Source organism: Balaenoptera borealis (assembly GCF_965194805.1).
Source record: "Balaenoptera borealis genome assembly, chromosome: 14".
NCBI classification, from domain to species: Eukaryota; Metazoa; Chordata; class Mammalia; order Artiodactyla; family Balaenopteridae; genus Balaenoptera; species Balaenoptera borealis.
The window spans coordinates 81,313,798-81,335,452 of record NC_138875.1 but is presented as its reverse complement, the minus strand read 5'-3'; the positions used below and the strand labels follow the sequence as shown (position 1 = coordinate 81,335,452).

The 21,655-nt window shown below is 47.4% G+C and overlaps 1 protein-coding gene across 1 annotated transcript in view; it reads right to left on the bottom strand.

Annotated features, from left to right (window-relative positions):
- SRRM4 (serine/arginine repetitive matrix 4) overlaps nucleotides 1-21,443 on the bottom strand; it is a 162,511-nt gene extending 141,068 nt beyond the window's left edge. Inside the window, exon 1 of the mRNA XM_082355937.1 lies at nucleotides 20,680-21,443. Within this exon, the coding sequence (XP_082212063.1) occupies nucleotides 20,680-20,810 (131 nt within the window). The 5' untranslated portion in view covers nucleotides 20,811-21,443. The remainder of the gene's footprint in view (nucleotides 1-20,679) is intronic.
- Between the last annotated feature and the right edge of the window lie 212 nt (nucleotides 21,444-21,655).

Below are 21,655 nucleotides of genomic sequence, written 5' to 3'. Positions count from 1 at the left end.
AAGGAGCCCACGGCAGTGCCCGACGTCAGGCCGTTCTGGCAAGCCTGAAAGGGGCTTGTGAGGACAGGGACGTTCCAGGGTCTCTGTGATCTTTCTACTGCCCGTGAAGAGGGCTTCCTTTTGAAGCTGTGCTAGGAGTGGTATCTTAGCCACACTGAGCTCTTCACGCATAGAAGATAGCTCATTTTTAGTTGGTTATCTCCCCTCATAACTTCTACCAGCTCTCCTACTTAACAATCCCACACCCTTGGGGGAACACAGGAACAGAAAATATATGCAAAATGGCCCTCAATTTTGATAGAGATATACGCAATTGCTGACTTCAATCTTTCTGCAGCATGTCCCTGAGAGAATCAAGAATCAAGGATGCCACAGAAGCCTGGGGACTGGGGCTCAGGACATAGCGGAGACTATGAAGGTACGGAGCTCGGAGGTGTAGGACTTGGGCTGGATGCTGCTGTTGTTGGGGGTAAGGGAAGACAGGGCGGTGCAGGCCAAGTCAAAGGGTTCCATCTACTTGCCCCTGGTCCTGGATCACAGGCTGTACGCCAAGCCTAGCAAAGCCTTCCCACAATCCCCTTCCTCCCTGGGACCCTGAGGTGATGGGGAGCAATGCGGTACAGGGATTCAAATCCCGATTCATTCTTTACTAGCTGTGTGACCTTGAATGAGTGCTCTGACTCCTCTGACCTCTGAGTTTCTCAACTGTAGGATGAGCGTGATGAAAACGTACGCATCTATAGAAGCAATATGATTCACATACAAGAACATACCGTTCTCAGCACAGTGCCTGGCGCTGGGATAAACACTCAGTAAATGCTGGGTGTTCTGATTCCTGTCCGGCTTGGCCTTTCTCACCACCAGAGCCCAAGGAGAGACCCCTCCCTTGCCCATGATCCCAGGGAAGGGCTGAGATTGGCCCTCCTAATATCATATGCTAGCCCTGCACCAGTTATAGCATCTAGGGTAACTGAGAAATAGAATTGTGTCTCTTGCAGCCCTAATTGGTATGGAAGTAAGGGTCTATACGGGAAAGGAAAGCTTCCTGGAAAGACCCAAATAAAAATAATATGGTCCTTTACAACTGCCTACTGACTAGGTTTGCCCCATGAATGGGATACAGACCCTCTCAGTCAACTGAGTTTCCGTCCTATCCCAACGGGCCAATCTGACCCCAATTTTCTGACAACCCTGGTGTCCTTTCTCAGAATGTCTAAGAATTCTGGGAGAATAAATCCATCCCATGTCATAACTCTGCTCCTGGAGAGCAGAGACTTTATCCAGTTCATTGTCACAACCCAAGCATCCAGCACCAGGTCTGGCACGTGAAACACACCCGATAAATATGTTACTGAATGTGAGAGTGAATAAATGGAATACTAAATTTTCAAAGGAAAGAACAATCAAGGGAGATTACTTCCCAGAGATCAAAGAGAAACTTTCTGACAGTTGAGTACTTTTCCTTGTTTTCTTTTTTGTAGCAACATTTAATAAGCATTAATGGTGGTCGAGGCACTGACCTAATCACTTTGTCTATCACTGCATTTAATTCTCCCAACAACACTTTGAAAGTTGCTCTTAACATAGGCAGTGTGGTCTGATGGTTAAGAATACAGGCTTTACGAAAAACGGGACGGCCCTCCATTACCAAATAGCGCTTTTGCGACATGCGTTGCTCTTGCCCCAGTTCTGGCACCTCATCGTTTTATCAAGGACCTTGTTGTGTTTTTACCGACTTATTACTTGAAATGATAATACAGCCTGTCTGTTTGCTGTTTCAAGACTGTGATATATTTTCCTAGTGGTTTGGCTTTAAAAATACATAAGACTTAATTTTTCTTCAAAAAAAAAGAAAAAAAGAATACAGGCTTAAGAATTAGACCCATGTTCAAATCCTAGCTCCAGCAGCTTCTAGCTGTGTGATCTTGGATCAATTACTTCTCTCCTTGAGGCTTTCCTTGTCTATAAGATGGGAATAACAATATATACTTGATGGAGTTAATTTATTTAAAATGTTAATGCATGTGAAGACTTTAGCACAGTGCCTGGATCACAGGAAATGCTCAATAAATAGTGACTGTTATTCTTCCTGCCCTCTGCCTCTTATATGGAGAAAGAGCTTATCAGAGAGGCCACAGATGCTCACCGTAGGATGTGATTCCAGGAATGAAAGGCATTTCCTGTGTATGGGAGAGGATGGCACCAAATTCCCTTCCCTTTCCACCCAGACCTGCTAATAGATTACTTTTCTAGTTCTCTTAGCACCTAGGAGGGATCCTGTAACTAGCCTTCACCAATGGAATATACACAGTAGTAATGGGTCACTTCAAGGCGGACGCAGTTAAGAGCAGGTGTGACCTCTCCACCTTGGTTCACTTTCCTCGTCTTCCGGCTGGATCATGCCACATAGCACGGAAGCCATGTTACGGGGGTGGGTCCCTATACGGCTCCATGAAGCAAAGCCCTCCTCCAACCCATTTAGGACTAAGATACAAACAAGAAACGACTGGTTCATGTGAGGACACTGAGATCCCACATAGCTGCTACCTCTTGCCTACCCTAACCACACTATTTTTATTTAATGACCTTCTTGTAATAGCCAAGATGATATCTATTCTGCTTATTCTTTAGGTCTAATGGTATAAGTAGCCAGCAGATGTGCTCTCATGGCGAGAGATTATGTTCCTTGGAGAAGAAGAGCACTGGGAATCGATTCCAGTGGTCTGAGGGATTCCCAAGAAAGAACACGAGATGTGAAAGGAAGTCCCCGTCTCTCCAGCGGCACTGCCTTCCAGGTTCCCCCACTGCGCAAACAACGCCATGACTATGGACAGCGCTAAACTTCCACTTAGGTTAGGTTCTGGCAGAATGTCTTCATCTCTAGCTGTTTCTTTTTTTAAAAATTTTTATTTATTTTATTTATTTATTTTTGGCTGCGCTGGGTCTTCGTTGCTGCACGCGGGCTTTCTCTAGTTGCGGTGAGCGGGGGCTACTCTTCGTTGCGGTGCGCAGGCTTCTCATTGTGGTGGCTTCTCTTGTTGCAGAGCACGGGCTTTAGGCGTGCGGGCTACAGTAGTTGTTGCACGAGGGCTCAGTAGTTGTGGCTCACAGGCTCTAGAGTGCAGGCTCAGTAGTTGTGGCACATGGGCTTAGTTGCTCCGCGGCACGTGGGATCTTCCCGGACCAGGGCTCGAACCCGTGTCCCCTGCCTTGGCAGGTGGATTCTTAACCACTGCGCCACCAGGGAAGCCCCTCTAGCTGTTTCTTGAGAAAACTCAGAACAGCCCAAGGATAGGACTGTCCATGGCTAGATGACTTGTAATCACAAAATCTAGGTTCCAATGGTAAGTATACTTTCTGTGTTCTCTTTGCCTCTTTTCCCAGAGATGTCTCTTCGCACCTAGAAACAGTTTAACCCAATCCTGGCTAAAGCTCTGGTCTGGCTTTGCCCAAATGGTGACCAACACCACTATGGACTTTAATACAGGACCAGTCACTGGAAACACAGGGTCCACTGGAGTTAAATATATTGGAGATTCCATGGCTCCTGGGTCCAAGTCCCTTCCTTTCCCGTGACTAGTTGTGCAGGGGTGAGAAGAGGATCCTAAGGATAAACGGTGCTCCTCCTTAGTGACAGATGACCACACACTAACTCCCGCCAGCCACCTCCCAATTGTTCATTCCTGTCCTTAGAGAGAACCAGCAAGAGAAGTTTCTGCTCACTCCTGTAAAATGGTGGACTCCGAGGTGTGCAGCTGGCTGCTGCTTTGGCGCGCCAGATGTGCTAGGCTCCTTTCTAATTTATCATCTCCAATGCTCACAGTAACCTCGGAAGAAAGTTATTCCCCCCAGTTTAGAGATGATAAAATTGAGGCTTGGGGAAGTGAAATATAGTACCATGCTGGGGTTACTTGGCTGTGCTATTCAAAGTATCACACGTCCCACGTGCTGTACACAGTACAGTCCGAGCAGAGCAGAAAGTACCTTCCAAACTCCCAGCACCATTTTTGATGTGTCAAAGGATGTGAAGAAAAAGGATACCTGCTCCACCCACCTTATAGTGTTAAAGCACTAGAGCACAGCTCAAAGGCACAAATATACATAAAGTATTTGAAAAATGTAAAACACTATATAAATGCAAATTATTAATTAATAGGCAAATTAATTGATTGACAAGTTCGTATAGCATGGAGGTTAAGCGTGTGGGCTCTGGAATCAGATAGGACTGGGTTTGATGAAGTTTTGACCTCCCTGAATCTCAGTTTCCTCTTCTGCGAAATAGAGATAAGAATATTCCCCGTCTCATAGGGCACTGTGAAGCTTTAATGAGTTAGCATATACGAAATGCTTAGTATAATGTCTGACTCACACTGTTGTTACTATTTTTACAAATAACTCTATTAGTCTCAGTTTTTTCTTCTGTGAAATGGAAAAAAATAATTCAACCCATCGCATGGTGCTTTCATGATTTGAAACTCTTTTAAGAATGCAGTATGCCAATTCTGATGATAAATCACCCCCAAACTGAACAGAGGCTGGACACAGCTGGGAAAAGATGTGGCGGGAGAAGACTGGGGCCCCTGAGGCCAGCCCTCCCTGCTGCCTCCCTGCCCCCGCCCTGCTGCACAGCAACGCAGGTGCTCCAGGCAAGACGAAGCTGGCCTCCATCGCCCTGCTCGGAGTTCCAGGGCCCCGGCAGCAGATCTGGCTCCCGCAGCCTCCCAGCATCCTGCTGGGAGAACACAAAGCCAGAAATAGCTCCCTTGGTGCAGGACACCCCTTCTCCTCCACGTCCTGCTTCAGCTCCCTGACTTGCCTGAGGAGATGGTGAAATGTGTCTGCTTCGCTTGGCATATTGTGGATCAGCAGAGGGCAGGCTGGTACTTGAGCCCTGTCTCCATCCAGACTGCCTTATCTTCTGAATCTCACCCAGTAGCCAACTCCTCTAGAACTCCCTGATTCAACAAATACTTACTGTGTACCTAGTTGGTGCCAAACACTGAACTAGATACTTTCCCATTACAAGTGCAGCCAAATCTCTTCACTCTCTAAACCACCTCTCCCGGGGTATATAACACAATGCCTGTTCACAGCTCTAAGTAAATATGGATTGGGTATCAGCTGTGTCCTGGGTCCTGTGCTAGTGGCTGGGTATATGGAGATAAACATGACAAAGCCCTCTGGCCAGATATATACATTCATGCGCTAACTAACAGGTACCAGCATTGCTCTTCTATTGACATTTCTATTCATCAACCTAATGGTTTATGTATTTAACAGTAGTTATCGGAGCTGGTTAGCCACTGTCTAGCTTCTTTAGCCTTGGGCAAGTGACCTTCCCTTTGTGAGGTTCTGTTTTCTTATCTGTATAATGGGGGGAGGGGGTGTTTTGTGATGAACATTAATTGAAACAATGAATGTAAAAAGCATAGCACCAACAGCAAGGATACTACTTGATCTGATCCTCCCAAAGCTGTAGCATTCCCTTCCTGGAAAAGATAAATATATAGCATGCATACTGCCACCTTCCCTTCTTGCACCAAGGACAGACATCACTAATGAATCAAAGCATTCTTTGTTACTCCTCTCAGATGTAGCCCCAGAAGCCTTCTCAGCACAGTGATTCGGGCACATACTACTAATTGATTGAAGCTGTTGACATTCTCTATGGAACTTTTTTTTTGCCATCCTGCCCTTACTTCACTCAGTTGCATAGGTCTGTAGTTTAGCTGACACTCTAATGAATATCTCTTTCCTGTCTGAACTTTACTCTTGGGTCTTGAGTGTAACCTCCTCAGAGACTGAACTACATGGGCATAGGCCCAGATGCATGCAGGTGGTGCCCATTATATGTATGTATTGACTGATGTGCCTCTGATCAGCAAATCTGGCTCCCATTCTGCTGACCTGTTGAATGATCTTGGGCAAGTCAGTTCTCATCTCTGGACAACTTTGATATTATTTTCTCATAGGGAGTGTGTTAGTAGAACATAGTGGTTAAAATCTTGACTACTGGGGTCTTACAAGCTTGGGTTTGAATCCTGGATCCACTTCCTAGCTGTGTTACCTTGGAGAAGTCACATAACCTTTCTGAACTTCAGCTTCCCCATCTGTTAATTGGAGATGAATTAATAGTACCCATCTCAAAAGCTTAAAGGAAATATTGCATGGAAATGGGATACTGTTTTGAGATACTGATCTATGTGGTTTTTATCTCCCTGTATTTTCCCCTTTTCTTTTTTACCATTTAAGCAGATCATGGGTTCTACCCTCCTTGCCTCCGGGGAGGCATGTGTCAGGGCTGAAAACAGGAAGAATATGAGAGTGTTTTTAGCTTTTGCTTTTTGGAAAAGTCAAAGCCTTTAGGGGAAGAGGATTTACGGACTTAAGGAGAGAGTCCTGAAGAAACACAAAGGAAGAAAGATTTCTCCAGAGCAGAAAGAGATTGCCTCTGCTTCGGAGTGGAGAGGAGAGAAGAGGGGAGGGGAAGGGAGAGGAGGAGAGGGGAGGAGGGAGAGGTCTGTAAGACCAGAAAAGTCCTATGTGGGCAGAAATGATGGGTGTCTCCATGGTAATATGTGTGAATTGATGGTCAAGCTGGGCAACCTTGGGCAAGTAAAATAACCTCTCTGGAGCCGTGTTCTTACAATGTAAGGCTGTTTTTAATCACCCTACAAGCTTAGTGCAAGGAACTGGGACGTCCTTGTGCTTAACAAATATCTGTTCTCCCATGCCCTTCCTCAACACCAATGATTCCACTTGTGATCCTCTGCATTGCCGTGTTTGGGTTTAGCTCTGGGCAAGAAAACACATGGTTAACTACCAATATCTCGTGTGTCCTTGTCTTGAAGGGTTGTCCCTCTTCATGGATGGTTCGATAATCGTCCTGTTGGGAAGAGCACTCCTGGCATGAAAGGCACTTCCCACTGGCGGACTCTCCTTCCGAGTAATTGCGCCGTGTGAGAGAGGACCATCACTCCCCCGGCAACCCCTCACCCCCCCACCCCCCACCCCCGGCAACCCCTCACCGGCCCCGTGAGGTCAGCCTCACTGCTGGGCAGTCCCTTCCCTCTCTGCTGCAGCCGGGTCTTTGGTAAGCTCCCACTGAAGTGATCACCTAGAAACCTGAAAGCAGGACAGCTCGGCCTCACCAGTGACATTCCCCGTATCTTGCCTATGGGGAAGCAAGAGTTGGGTAAGAGAGAAAACTGTGGCAGCAAGTACATCTGGGTTATAACCCTAACTCTGACCCTTACAAGGTGGTAACCTTGGCCAAGTTGCTTAAAGCCTCTAAGTCTCACTTCCACCATCAACAAAATGGGGATAATGCTATCTATTGCATAGGATTGGGGGGTGAATTCAGTGAAGTGATATCTACAAATGGCCCAGCACAGAGCTTAATTTATAAGCAGGCAATATCTAAAATTGCACGGCATTACAACTAACTCGCTGATCTTTGGCCAGTCGCTTTACCTGTTCAGACTTTAACTCTCTTTTCGACAAAATTAACTCCTGCCACGCCTGCTAATTGCTAGTTATTAATAGACATGTCTCTCCTACTAGAATGTAAGCAACTTGAGAGTACAGGAATCTTTATTCATTACTATGCTTTGCATATAGTAGAAGCTCAGTGCTGGGTGAAGGTATGAATGGATAATCAGAAGGGATTTCAGATGTGAAATCCCCTTGCACAAGTTTTAACAAAGAATCACAGCAATTGTGATTCTTTGTTTCTGACAAGAATGAATAAGTACAATCATTTAAATCTCAATAGCAAAAGGCCTCGGAGAAAAACCAACAAACCTAAAGTGCCTAAATTCCTTGGGACTACAATGTTTTAGGTGTCTTACAAAGAACTAAGATTGGGAGAACAAGTTCAACCAGGCTTTATGCTTGTAAGGTCTTAGAAAATAAATGGTCTGAGCTGCCATTTCTTATCATCTGTTAAATGAAATTAATAAACCTTACTTTACCATAAATATAGGGAAATGGTAAAGAAAGGCACAAAGTAGATGCTCAATAAATGTTGGTTGGTTGGTTGGTTGATCGGTTGGTTGAATGAATGGATGGATGGATGGGAGAAGAAAATAGTTGGAAAAAGGATGAAGGAACAAATAGCTGGAGAATAGATGAAGGGATGGATGAAATAATGAATAAATAAACAAATGGTTCCTTGATCAATGGATGGATGTAGGGTAGATGGATGGATGGATGGATGGATGAGTGACTACGTAGTGGATGGATAAATAAATGAATAGAGGAATAGATGATGAGTTAATGGATGGATGGGTGGATGTGTTGGTCAAGTTCGTAGCAAGCATGAAGTACTGTGCCTATGAAGAATGACTATGACTGCATAATAAATGCACCTAAACTGGTCAACTTGGGGTAGGTGTTGCAATTAGAAGCCCTAGATTTCTCACTCAAGAAACACTTATTCTCCTTGTTTCTCTGCCTCCCTTCCCTAGGGAAACTTGCTTCCAGGAAAGCTGCTCATTAATGTAGCATCAAACTCCTTCAGTGAGTTTGTTCACCCGAAAATAAAACTGGGCAGTACTAGTGGACATATGTCTTGAACTATGTTCTCTCTCACGCATCACTGGGGCACTGGGATGGAGCAATGTAAACAGCTTGTCAAGAACTTCCTTGTTTCCCTACAGTGCTCCTAATTTTTCTGATCTTTCCTTCCTACACCAGGAGATTGGCAGAGCAGGCATTCCCAACAAGAGCTAGTAAGAGTTACCAGCACAGGATTCAAATTGCATCTCTGACATCACCTAGCTGTGTGAGCTTAGACAAGTTACTTACCTCTCTGATCCTTAATTTTCCCATCTACAAAATGGAAATTGTCATAATATCTAACTACCTTAAAGAATGGTTCAGTGGATTAAGTGATATACTGCAGATAAAGCATTTTGCTCAGTGATTGGCATATAGTAAGTACTCAGAAACTATGATTAGGAACTATTATTAAAACTTTGAAAGGTGAAGAAGTTGAAACACTGACATTCATGAGGTCACTGAGGCAGAGAAGTAAACCCTGGGCGTCAGGAGACCTGGGTTCTGATTCACTATTTGACTTTGGGCAGGTAGGTACCTTTTCCTCTCTGAGCCTTTCTTTCTCTACCTGTATAATAGGGAATGACCCATGAGCTCTGAGATTTAGGGGTATAATCGCAGTGTCTTTTTGCCTTCCCCCTCTACCAAACTGATTCTCTTTTGAACATGAGCCTTCATGTCCAAGGGCAATCATTCCTAATAGGTAAAACCAGGAATCAGCAATTATTCAAGTTAGAGATTTTTGTCACCCTGATACAGATGAGGCTCAGGGTAGCAAAGTGACTTGCTCAAAATCACACAGCTAATAGATGGTGGGATAGGATTCCAACCCAAGCCTATCAACCACAGAGCCAGAACTCATCCAACTATGCAACACCTTTCCCTTGGCACGTGTCATAGCCGGGTTTGCTTGGTGAACGGGAGGTGATGCCTTCCTTAGGGCTGGATGAGCAGGGTGGGTGGAGGAGTATATGCTGAGCACCCAGTTTCCACGGAGAGGAAGGCAACAGGGTCTTCTGGACCAGAGTGGGGACAGCAAACACCAGCTGGCCCTGACGGCACCGAGCCCAAGCGACGAGATGGGAAACATCAGGAACATCTAGGAGCACGCAGACCACAGTCCCCAGTTCCTGCATTCACACTACCACCGGGGACAGTTTGAGAGTTGATCTGCTAAAGGGCCATTAAATGCTATCGGTCCAGGGTGGAACAGCCAGCGTTTTGGGGTGTGGATGAGTACAGGCAGTGGATGGCGATCATATTAGCCCTTTTCCTCTTCCCTGGAACCCACTGATGCTCTACAAGGAACCCACTGTCTCTGGCATTGATTGCTTGTGAGGCCTTAGGCAAGTTACTTAACTACTCTGGGCTGGATTCCTTCCATAAAAGGAAGTTAGGGAGGGTGGGATGAAAAGACTCTGAAGGCCACCCCTAACTCTCCTAGTGGCAAGATGTCCTTTCTTGGGGGAGCGGGGTGGTCATACATAACCTCCCCCATGGAAGGAAGGTTTCCAGACTCATGCTCCTCCCACTGTAGTTTGGGGCCTGTTTCCCCTCAATCAAGCCCCTGCAATGATGGGGTAAATTTCTTCCTAAGGCTCCTGAGATCTGAGTCCCCCTTGCTGTTTTGGGGTCCTACTCCATTGTCTCCCTCCTCCCTTGGCCATTAAAAGGGATGTCACTCTAAGGGATGTCTCCACTTAGGAAAAGGAGCATACACAGGGGCAGCTGTATGAGGCATGAGGCTGGTACACTTTAGTGTAGAGAAAGAAGGGGGCTTTAATGGGGGTAACACCGGCAATGCAGGCTGGTCAATGACCAGAGGTGGTCATACCTTTCCTCCCCTTGCCTGGTGGATCCATGCTCAGTGCACAAGCTCCTGGGGTCACACATTTTGTCTGCAGTGGGATGGGGACACTGAACTTGGAGTCAAGAGACCCGGGTTTATTCTGGGTCTTTATAAGACCTTGAGCCTCAGTTTCTTCTTCTGCAAAACGGACATAAAACAGGCACTTAACTGTTGTGAGAATCAAATGAGATCAACAGCAATAGTTAAACCACCACCACCACCACAATAATGTATCATGATTTCATGGTGTGACTTTTGGCAAGTCACTTCATATCTCTGAGCCTCATTTGTCCTATCTGTAAAATGGGAATACGTTAATTTTTCTGCCTTCTTCTCCAAGGAACTCTGAGCAGTGCGGTGTCTTAGAACTGCGTGTCAGGTGGCCCATAAGTCAGCTACACCTCTGACGTTAACATTCTGATGCTCCACGAAGTGCCCTGTGTACTCTCTGTGCCCCTGTCTCCCCATCTACAAAATAAAGAGGCTGTATTCGAATCCCTCAAATGTCCCCTCTGGCCCTCCCGTTCTGACTGCCAACGAAATGCCTCAGTGAGCTGACACTGGCTAATAAGGAGCTGATCACTGGGACGTGCTATTGTGGTGATGGTTTCCTGCTAGAAAAAACTGTCCACACGGTAAAGAGCTGCCCCGAGCCTACCTGCCCTCTATGGGAGTGGGCTGGGCCCCAGAATCACCTGCCACTTGGCCTTGGAAGGGAGGCTGGACAGGGCAGCTGGCCAAAGAAAAGCCTCCTTAGTGGCCAAAAGCTCTGAAATATGATCCCGGGAACAGCCAGGCTGAGTACAGATGGGCATCTCATCAGGATCCCCAGACCAGGCTTTGGGCAGCATATGCCACAAGAGGTCTTTATGGGGCAGGATGCCATATCTCACAGCGAGGGGCCGGGGGCAGGAGAGAGCAGTGTCTGATCGCCTGATCACAGCAGAGAAGCTCACACACAAACCTTGATGTTGGGCAAACACCACTTCACTGAACCCAGTGCTCACCCAGGCTGACTCAGGCTACGTAAGGGCCTTGGACAAATCCTTCCCCTTTTGTGGGTCTCAGTCTCCCTACCTGCAAAATGAGGAGCCGAATTACACGAGCAGGCCCTAGAGATCTTTTGATATCTTATCTCTTATCTCTCTCAGTAAGAAGTTTTGAGAATGAAACCCTCGTATAAGTGTATTTATAAATTTTATCTGTACAGTTGTTCCAACACATTATAAATATTATAAAACATATCCCTCCGTCCTCCACGTGTAAAATGAGGAGACTGGATAATCTCCTAAAGGTCCCTTTAGCTCTCAAATTCTGACGATGTATGTCTGTAGGTCTCTGAGTTTCCTCATCTGTACCATGCACTTACATCTGCATACCCTCAATCATTCATTCAACAAACATCTAAAGAAAATGGGCCAACCATGGGCCACTGTTCTAGGTGCTGAGATACAGCAAGGAATGAGACAGACATGGTCTCCACCCTCAGTAGTTCAAAGGGTTCTCCTGTGAATCAAAGGAAACACTGCTGTTTTTGAATATTGGAAATACCATGTGGTTCAGACTATTAGGTATGAGAATGATTTGATGAGGTGAAATTGCTACAATTCATGCATTCAACCACCATTTGTTTGGCCCCTTGCTATGCATCAAGTGAAAGAGGTAAACCAACGAGCAAACTGACACAGTCCGCATGCTCATGATGCTTTCGGTCTATTAAAAGAGGTACACTTTAACCAAAGATCCCGTAAGTCAGTGTAAAATTACAAATGTGTTGAGAACCAAGAGAGGTACTACAGTGATGAGAAAGTCTGTAACGCCAGGTGTGACCTAGTCTAGAGCATTGTGGGAGGATTCCCTAAGGAGATGACATTTGAGTTGAGATCTGAAAGCGGAGTAGGTGTAAATTAGGCACCAAGGGAGAGGGACGGCTTTCTTGGCATCATGTGCAAAGGCCCGGCGGCAGGAAGGGCATGGAAAATTTGAGTGACTGAAAGGAGGAACGGGATGCAGCTGGAGCGGATGGAGTGAGGAGCAGCATTTTAGGAGTGATCTTGGGGGAGGTGGCCAGGGGCTGCACCATGGCAGGGAGCCACCAAGGCCTAAAGTTCTGCAAACCAAGGGACAGTGATGCAGGGCTTTAGATGAGGGTAGGGAGGGTGTATATGGTCTGAATTACTTTTCAAAGAGGTTCTTCTAGCTCGACATGGGGATGGGTAAGAAGGGTAAGGACAGAGGAAGACAGTGTTACTGACAGTGGTGTGAGATGCGATTATAACAATGGCAATTGCCTAAGCTGACTGGACGTAAAATAAGATGATTAAAACAAAACAAAAACACCCATGACCTTAAAATCCAAACCACAGTGACAGGATGTATAGCAGGTAGAGAAGAACGTACTTGCCATTGAGCAGACCTGATTTCAGATCCTGGTTTCATACTTACAAACTATGTGACCTTGGACAAGCCACACTTCACCTCTCTGGTCTCAGCTTTTCTTTTTCTGCAAAATGTACTAGACTATAAACTTCTCAGTTAAGAGCTCTGGGTTTTTATTCTAATTATGACTCACCAGCCATGTTCCCATGAGCAGGTCACTTCTACTCTCTGAGCCTCAGTTTCCTCATCTGTAAAACTGGGTCTTAAAAATACCTCTCTCCTAAAGTTACTGTGAGGATGGAGTCAGACAACAGGTGAAACGTGTTTAGCACAGGGCTGGGCACATAATAACGTAAGGAGCTCGGCACACACATTCCCACCGTGAGCGAGCGCGCACACACACTATGAATACACACGCGTCAGGCCCAGATGGCACCTCTCTTCCCGAAGGAGTGGTAACTGTCTTGTAAAATTCCAGCTCACTTGCCTAAGCTTAACTTTTAATGAAGCCAGAGAACAGTGATCCACTGGTGTTTCTGCTCAGCGAACCTGTCAGCGGGATGTAAGCCCAGGGAATTCGGCAACTAAGGGATTCTCCAGATGAGAAACATTTGCGTCCAGAGGATCTTAATATTTGTTTGCAACAGACACATGCAGACGTGAATTACTTAATGACTGTTTTAGGGTTCGGCATTGTTCCTGGATTTGGTTTGGCTTTGTCTCTATGACATCTTAATTCTGTGTTTTATTTCTCAGAGCTCTACATACAGGCTGTGACATATGGGAGCTCCCTCAGCAAAATCTCCAGTGGAGATGGGGGAGGGAAGTAGAGAGAGAGAGACAGAGAGAGAGACAGAGAGAGAGAGAGAGAGAGAGGGAGAGAGAGAGCACGCGAGAGCAGACTGTAGCTTCAAGAGTGTGTGGCAAAGGGGGCTGTGAGGTGAGAGGGATAGTATACATTTGCACCCATGGATATGAGAGATACACCAAACCCTCACCGTCATGGGAACAAGATTTGCCACTGCTATTTGGAAGTCTAAACAGTGTCTTTTTCAATTTCCTAATCTGATTGACCACAATCAGAGCGATGTGTAAATTTCATGTTTGTCCATAACGCATGGAGGGGCCCAGCTAAGCTTCTGACTCTGCTGTTCAAAGTCATCCCTGGTTGCACTAGAGTCAGGAGAGAGGAGACAAGAGAAGCAGATCAGACCAGGGACCCTGACTGAGAGGGCAGGAGCACCCCTGCGACCCCCTCCATCCCCCCAGCCTAGGAGCTGAGGACCTGGGAAGTCCTTAGATGTCTTACAAGGCCCTGCTTGATCTGTTTCCTGCCTATGTCTAGGGAGTCAGCTCCTGTCAGTCTCCCCCTCACCCATTCTGCTCCAGCCACACTGACTTCCTTGCTATTTCTCAAAAACATCAAGCATGCTTCCACCTCAGGGCCTTTGCACATACTGTTCCCTCAAACACTTTCCCCCCAGTAATCCTCATGGCTGGCTCCCCCCCTTCTCCAGGTCCCTGGCCACTCCATCCAATAAAGCCATCCCCACTCTCACCCTCTAGCCTTTTGCTCGGCTTCATTCTTTTTTAAAGCACTTACTACCACCTGACCTTATATTATTTATTTGTTTCTTCATTTATTATTTTTCTCCCCCATGAGAGCGGGGGCTTCATGCTGTTCACTGCTATACCAAGTAGGAGCTCAAGAAAATTGTTGAATGAATGAAGTACAGCTTTGGTTTTTAGCCACAGGCAGCTACTTCTTCTTCATACATTCATTCCCCAGTGGTTTATTTTCTCTTTGACACGTATGGGCTCACTCTGCTCCCCTCAGCGTCGGTGGCTGCTTGAGGAATGCAGACTGGATTTTGTTTTAGCCAGAGCTGGACCATGAAGGACAAGAAACCTAACAGCCCATGCCCGAGTCTGTATCCTTAAGCCACTGACAGGGGAGCTGGGAGATTTATATTATAAGGGCAGTTCCTATCCATAGCCTCCCTTCATTAGCACTGACTAGGACTCCCCACAGATAATGCCCCCTCCAGAGTTAAACCCGCTTTTTCTTCTGGGAAAAGGAAAGCTCTTTCTTGAGACTCTATGGGGAATAAAGGCTGTATTCACTCTGATCATTCCTTGCATTTGTAGGTAAAATTGATGAAGAAAAAGAATCATTCCCATTTTACAGATGAGAAAACTAAGGATTACTGTATGATAATAAGCAAGGGGCTCCAGGTCTCACTGAGGGTCTCTTCTTCCTCTGGTTTTCCACATCCCCCTTTCTTTATTCCTACCTACATTTATAGTACTTAAGATGATCTGCCTCAGTCATACACACTCCTGTTTATGTCTCCCTTTGCTGCTAAATTCCGAGGCCCTCAAATGGAAAGATTGCATTTCACTCATCTTTTCCTCCCTGATGGGCCTGACACGTAGTAATAATAAAAATGATCATTTATTATTAATAGTAAGAGCTAACATTGATGGAGCCCTCACTGTGTGCCAAACAGTGCTTTCCATACATTAGTTCATTCAGTCCTCCCAACAGCTCTTGGAGGTGGCTGCTATTATTAGTCCCATTTTATGGATGAGGAAACTGATATTGAGAAGGTCAAGTTGCTTGCCAAAAGCCATGGAGCCAGTGAGCGTCTGTAAACAGTAAAAGGAAACATTTCCTGCCATTAGTTTGCCTTCAGGTCCTGTCGGATTTTTAAAACAGCTCTGTACAAATCTCCAGTGGCTCTTTTAGGCAACTGTAGTGAGAATTATCTCACTACAACTCCGTGAGATGAATATTTCACCGATGCGGAAACTGAAGCGTAGAGAGGTGAAGTGACTAACAGATTCCAGAGCGAGGAAGTAGCCCAGCAGAATGTCAGCCTGGGTCCATCTGACTTCTGAGCCCAAGCCCGTCACCGTTCTACCTCTTCCACCCCAGAAATATTCTCTCGCACCTCAGAGAAAGTCTTAGTGACAAGCAATTACAGAACTCCGGTTTTGTCAAGCCCCTGCGAACTCTTCCACCTTGCAGGAAGGTAAATCCAGCCACTCTGAAAGGAAGGATATTTTAAAAAATGTACTGTGCCCCTGTGGGATGACTGAGCTGCCCATGGGGCAGAAGGCACCTGACCCAGGCTTCCAGCCTCATTTACAGGAGTTAGGCTTTTAGGGATGTCGCCCCATTTTGGTGGCCTGGAGTCGGGGTGAAGTTAACGGAGACTGACACGGGCCTGGAAAGCACTTCCAAGTGACATTAAGTTCAACCTCCTGCCCCCGGACCAGCCGACATGTTCACTCACCCAGCCCCACAGACATCTGTATCTAGAGAGCTTCGTTCTGACACTAGTGAGAGTCAAATCTATCCGCAGCGTGTGTGTCTCCCCGTCTCCCGGGCTGCGCTGAGCAGCATCCTCAGATCGCCAGGACCGGGGTGGGGCTGGGAGAGGGCTGATCTGATGCTGGATTTGGACCATGTGCACTCATTCAATTAATGCATCCAACTTTCACTGAACATCTACCGCAGCTCGGGTCTCTAAGACAGCACAGTTGCCAAGTGAACACGGCAGAGTCAGAAACGATCCCCTCATTGACCCTGTACACCATTCAACCAATTTCACCTCTCAGAAGGAGAAAGGTTTGACCCAAACAGTAACACTCCCTTTCCAGAGAAAATGTTCATTCATCGCCAGGGCAAGCATTTTCCCTGACCCTCGTCTCTTGGCTCTTAACCACAGGACATCGCCTCCCAACAGCCCCTCACTCTGCTCCTAAAGACAGAGTCAGCACAAAAGTGCTAACTGATCTCTTGGCACGAAGGGGAGACTTGAATTAAATGGTTCAAAGGCATTTTCCCTGCCTTACAATTTGGCCATCTTTCCCTTTATGCAGTAAAATCTCCAATAGTTTGGAATTTATGATCCTTTAGACAGGGACTGGGCTGAAGTCTGCTTCTGGACTATTCTGCATGGAAAGGATTTTCGAAGAAAATTAATAGCTTGCCCAAAGAATGGTAAAGGGAATGCATAGTCTACTTAAGGGGGCCACCTCTCTAGCCCTTTACAAACACTCCTGTACCTACAAACAACTGATATACTAATTACAAATGATGGCTACGTGTTCATTGAGTCCTCAACCACTCTTTGTTGATCTGAACGTTACAGTTTGCGTTGGCCTCCAACACTAGGTTTCCCACTTAGAGCCTAAACTTCTTGGGTGAAAACTTTTCTGGACTAAGCAATTAAAAAAGAGAATTACTTAATGCCAGGAAAACGACTATACTTCTTTGGCAGGAACAAAAGAGGGGGTCTTGTACACTCCAAGTATCTTATTGATTCATGCTGGCTCTCTTCCAGCTGGTACAGGGTGAGGTTTGCCTGGGATAGTCCCCATTAGAGCTTCCATCCTGGAATAACCACCCACAGGCAACCCTTTTCACTCTTGATATGAACTACAAATTCTACAGTCACTCTAGAGTTGATGGGCTAGGGATTAAAACTATGGTTTTCAAGGAATTTGAGCCTTGGCTAGACTGGCAGTGCTTGGTCATCCCTATACAAAACAGACTAATATTCCGTAAGGATGTTGTACCAATCCATTCTGAATCCAGACAATTCTTCACCAGCCCTCCACCCCCTAACTGAAAGCATCAGATCAGAAAGCAGCTAACCTTCCCTCAGGGAAGGAAATATAGGACCTTAGGGAGGAAAATATGGGACTGCTCTCATCCCACCCACCGCACCTCAAGTGCTGTTGCCTGTCAGGAGCTGAAATCTCACAATTTTTATGGTCAGCATTATTAGGGGGAGAAATGGGTAGGCAGGAAAAACACAATACTGGAAGGAACTGTAGATTTCCTTTGGCCATTATAGCTCTGAGCTGTTTGTTTTAGAGGCAGTGTGCATTAAACAATCACTCTGCCCCTCGAACTGTGGGAAGTGCGTTACCTGACTCAATCCTCCTAAGTCACTGCCTGAGGCAGCTATGATTACTGTGTCCGTTTTCAAGCTGACAAAAGAGGCTCAGCAAGGTAGAGCCACCTGCCTAAGGCACTCCGATAAATGGTAGGACCAGGTATTCGGGGTTCGGTGAAGCTCAGCTCTGAGCCCTTAAGCACCGCCTCCCACACTGCTACACTGTTCCGACATTTGAGTCAGACATCTGCTCGCAACTTGATACGTTATAAAGATATTGCCTCACCAAGTACGCCTCACAGAGGGGGAGAGGGAGGGACCAGGGGATGCTTTGCTTGGAGTAAGGTTGTATGATGTATGCATATTGCTATGAAATCAACGAATTGAATGGAAGCTTCTATCCTGGTACTAAATTATCCTCCGAAACAGACTTAAAATATCCTGGGGAAGTTCACTCAGGGGGTAGTAGCCCTCATCCATAAACAAATATTAAAGTGTGTAACCAACAGGACTGGCTGGTGGTTCACCCACGCCCTCCCCCATCTCCCTATAGACAGCTACTTGGGCAGATCCGCTGACTGTGAGCTGGGCCTCATTCATGGAACTAGACAACATTTCTGATGAGACCAAATCCCCAGACTGCCTGTAGAGGAAGCTGCTGGGGCCCAGCTGATGCTAAGCTCATGCCTCTGTCCCTTTCCTTCCTAAGAACTCTGCTTTAGAAACATGGTACTTTCACCCTTAAGTAAGTATAGAACCTTAAAAAGGAGGTAGAAACTGACCATCGCTGGATGTGGCTAGCGTGGGTGAAAATGTGGATGTTTCAGGCTTTACAGCCAGTCTGTTAAAAGACAGCTCCAACCCAGCCCCTCCTGAAGACTTAAACACAATGTTTCCTGCTCACTCTCCACCCCAAACCAAGAATAACAGCTATAAAACTGGAATCTGTTCTACAGAGAGGCCATGCCTGTTACAGAAGTATTAAAGAGGATCCTTTCAGCACGACATAAATTAGGGACTAAATGCTCAGACTTTCACCTCGGGAGTGGTTTTCAGGGGGAAGGAGACTCAGGACGTTAAAAGACACCAGGAGTGAAATGATGCCTGGGTGGGGAGGGTTGGCTATTCTAAGAGTCTCATATGGATTAAATCAGGATTTGCACAAAGCTGCAGAAGCATGCGGGGTGGGAGACCTTGTGAGCAATTCATACGTCTGAGAGTATGACCAGGAAAAAAGGCATGACAGTAACAGACTGACAGGCAAAAGGTGAAGTTACCAAGCAAGGTGGACATCAGGTATGCTTATCTGAATTCAAATACCACCAGGAATCTGCTCTCCTCTCCCTGCACCCCTGAAATGCATGGAATACTCGGGACCAACTGCCACACTTCTAGTTTCCAATGAAATTTCCTCTAGTCCCTTCTACAAGGGCATATTCTTTGGCCAACGCAGCACCTGATTTGCCAACAGGAGGTGCACTCCAAAGGTGGAATGGATGGCAGAAACCCAGGAAGACAAAACCACTGATGTCAAAGCTCCCTACAAAGAACCTCCTTCCAAGCAGAGCAACATCGGCTTTTGGTGGCATTCAGTATTATTGTTCCCCTTCTCCAGCCCGTGTCAGAGGACGTCCCCTCATCCCAGCCACAAATACTGGCTGCTTCTGCCGCCACTTGCAGCCTGCTACATCCTGCTACAGCCTGCTGACCCGTCATCTTTCTAGCGTACCCATTCCCAACACGGGGTACCCGTTTTTCCAAAGACCTGTACGAGCCAGGTCTCTAGCAGACTATGAAAAGTTCTCCAGTCTGAGTTTGAATCTTAAAATATAACTCTCCCATCGGTCCTCCACCTCACACCCACTGGAAAGTTCAGAGGCAGCTGTGCCACAACAGGCATTCTGTCCGAAGCACTTGCCCAGACATGTTTTCGATCCACTCCCTAATGTAGCCTGTCAGGATTAAGAAATCCTCCAAGTGGTCTCCCCTGGTCCACTTCTTTCTTTTTCTCCCACCCAACCACTCATCCAACACCAGCAAAAGAAGAGTTTTCATTCAGCCTTGATTTTCCCTGACGGAGGGCACAGCCTTCTTCCTTTCATTCTCGAACTCCTCTAAATTGAATGATTTATGAAAACAATTGGGTCTTCTCTGTATTGGAATGCTTCTGTTTCCCCCAACCTCCTCTCAGTTTCACCCCACATCTTCTTCTCCCTCTTTCTGCCTTTCTTTCATTTCTTCCCTCATCCCCCCTCCATCACACTATTTCTATACCACCACCCAAGGATCAGTTCTTATGCCTGAGTTCAAAGCAATCAGTTTCTTTTTGAAAAACCAAATAAAACTCTTCTGAGACCATCTTCACGATCTTGGAAGGCTCCTCCCTGCCTCTTGAGCTCAGACTCCTGGTTCTGGGTGCTGCAGACCACAGATAATTCAGCAGCAGCAGCCAGAAAGGCGTGGAGGAGGGTGCTGTTTAGGGTGTATTTGAGGGAACAGCATATGGGCTTTTGTCAAAACAGTCAGAGCTCACTAGTTTCTGAGCTGAGCATGGAAATGTGCCGCTGTCTCTGAACAAGGCTTGAGCTAGTTCAACCCTCATCTCTTCTTGTACAACACCCCTAACTGCCTCGAACCCACCGTTCCTTCACCCCCTGTCCTCGGAGCCCTGGGATACCAAGAAAAGTTTCTCAGTCATCTCCCACCTCCACCGCCCACCCAAAGACAGCAAAACCTTTCCAACCGCAGCTGCCAGGTCAGCCGGTTGAGCGTTGCTCCCCTTAAAGACTCTCCGTCCCTTCCCACCAGCTGCCACCTCACACAAGCAATTCGTTCTCCCATGTTCCAGTGGGAGATACAGAGTAGTGACGGGAAAAGACAGGCGCTCTGGCCCAGCTGCCTGCCTCCACCCCGCAGGGCTCTGGGGCGCAGGCCAGAAAGGGGGACCATCAGGGTCTCCCCTCTTAAGCAGGAGGTCATTACCTTGGCAGCGGCTTGCGGGCCGTGATACTGGCGACAATGATGCTCTCGGGACGCGGGGTGGCCACGGCTTTAAAGGTTCCTCGCCAGAACTTCTCAAAAAGCTGTTTCTCTCCTTGTTGAACGCTCGCCATGGCCAACCAAAAGGGCCCGGGGCTCCCGGGCGCTGTCCGGAGTGCTGAAACGAGGATTCCGAACGGGGGCACACCCGGCCCCGCTCTCTGTCCGTGTGAAACCGAGAGGGGTGGGGTGGGAGAGACAGGGGTTCAGGGCGGGGGATGGGCGCCTCAGCCCGGGCCGGCAGGGGAGGAAGAAGGCTTGTCCGCCGGTTCTCTTCGCCTTCTGGGTCGGCTCTGGGCTGCGCTCTGAGCTTGCAGAGCCTCCGCGCCCCAGGAAGGGAAGGTTGGGCTGGCTTTCTCGGCAGCGCCGGAGAGAAGAGGCGACGGGGTCGTCCGTGTGTGCGTGCGCGTGTGAGCTCCGGAGCGCCCGGGTTTTGTCTCTCTCACAATGTGACGTTGGAAAAGGAGGCTGGTCGCGCGAGCTGCACTTTCCTCCCCCCTCTCCGCCTCTCCTCCTCCCCACCAACTCCCTCCTCCTCCTTCTCAGCCTCCAGCCGCCATCTGCATAACAAAAGCCCGCAGGTCTAGGGAGGAGAAAGGGCGGGGCGCGCGCCTGTCACCAGGGCCCCGCGGCTATGGAGTTGCAGCGCTGACCCCTGAGAAAAGCACTCGCGGCACCCCGAACTGAACCGGGCGTGAGATCCTGCTTCCCAGCCCCCTCGCCTCCCCCCTCCGTCGCGGGCCTTCCCCCTACCCTCTCTTGCGTGCTCTCTGGGCCCGCCGCCTCCCTTCCCAACCCCTTCGCGAGTCTTGAAGAAGATCCTCTATCAAGGGAGAAAAAAAACTTAATCTATTCGCCCCCGCCAACCTGCCCCGCCCCTCCGCCACCGCCTCACTTCTGGGAGGGGCTGTCTACAGCA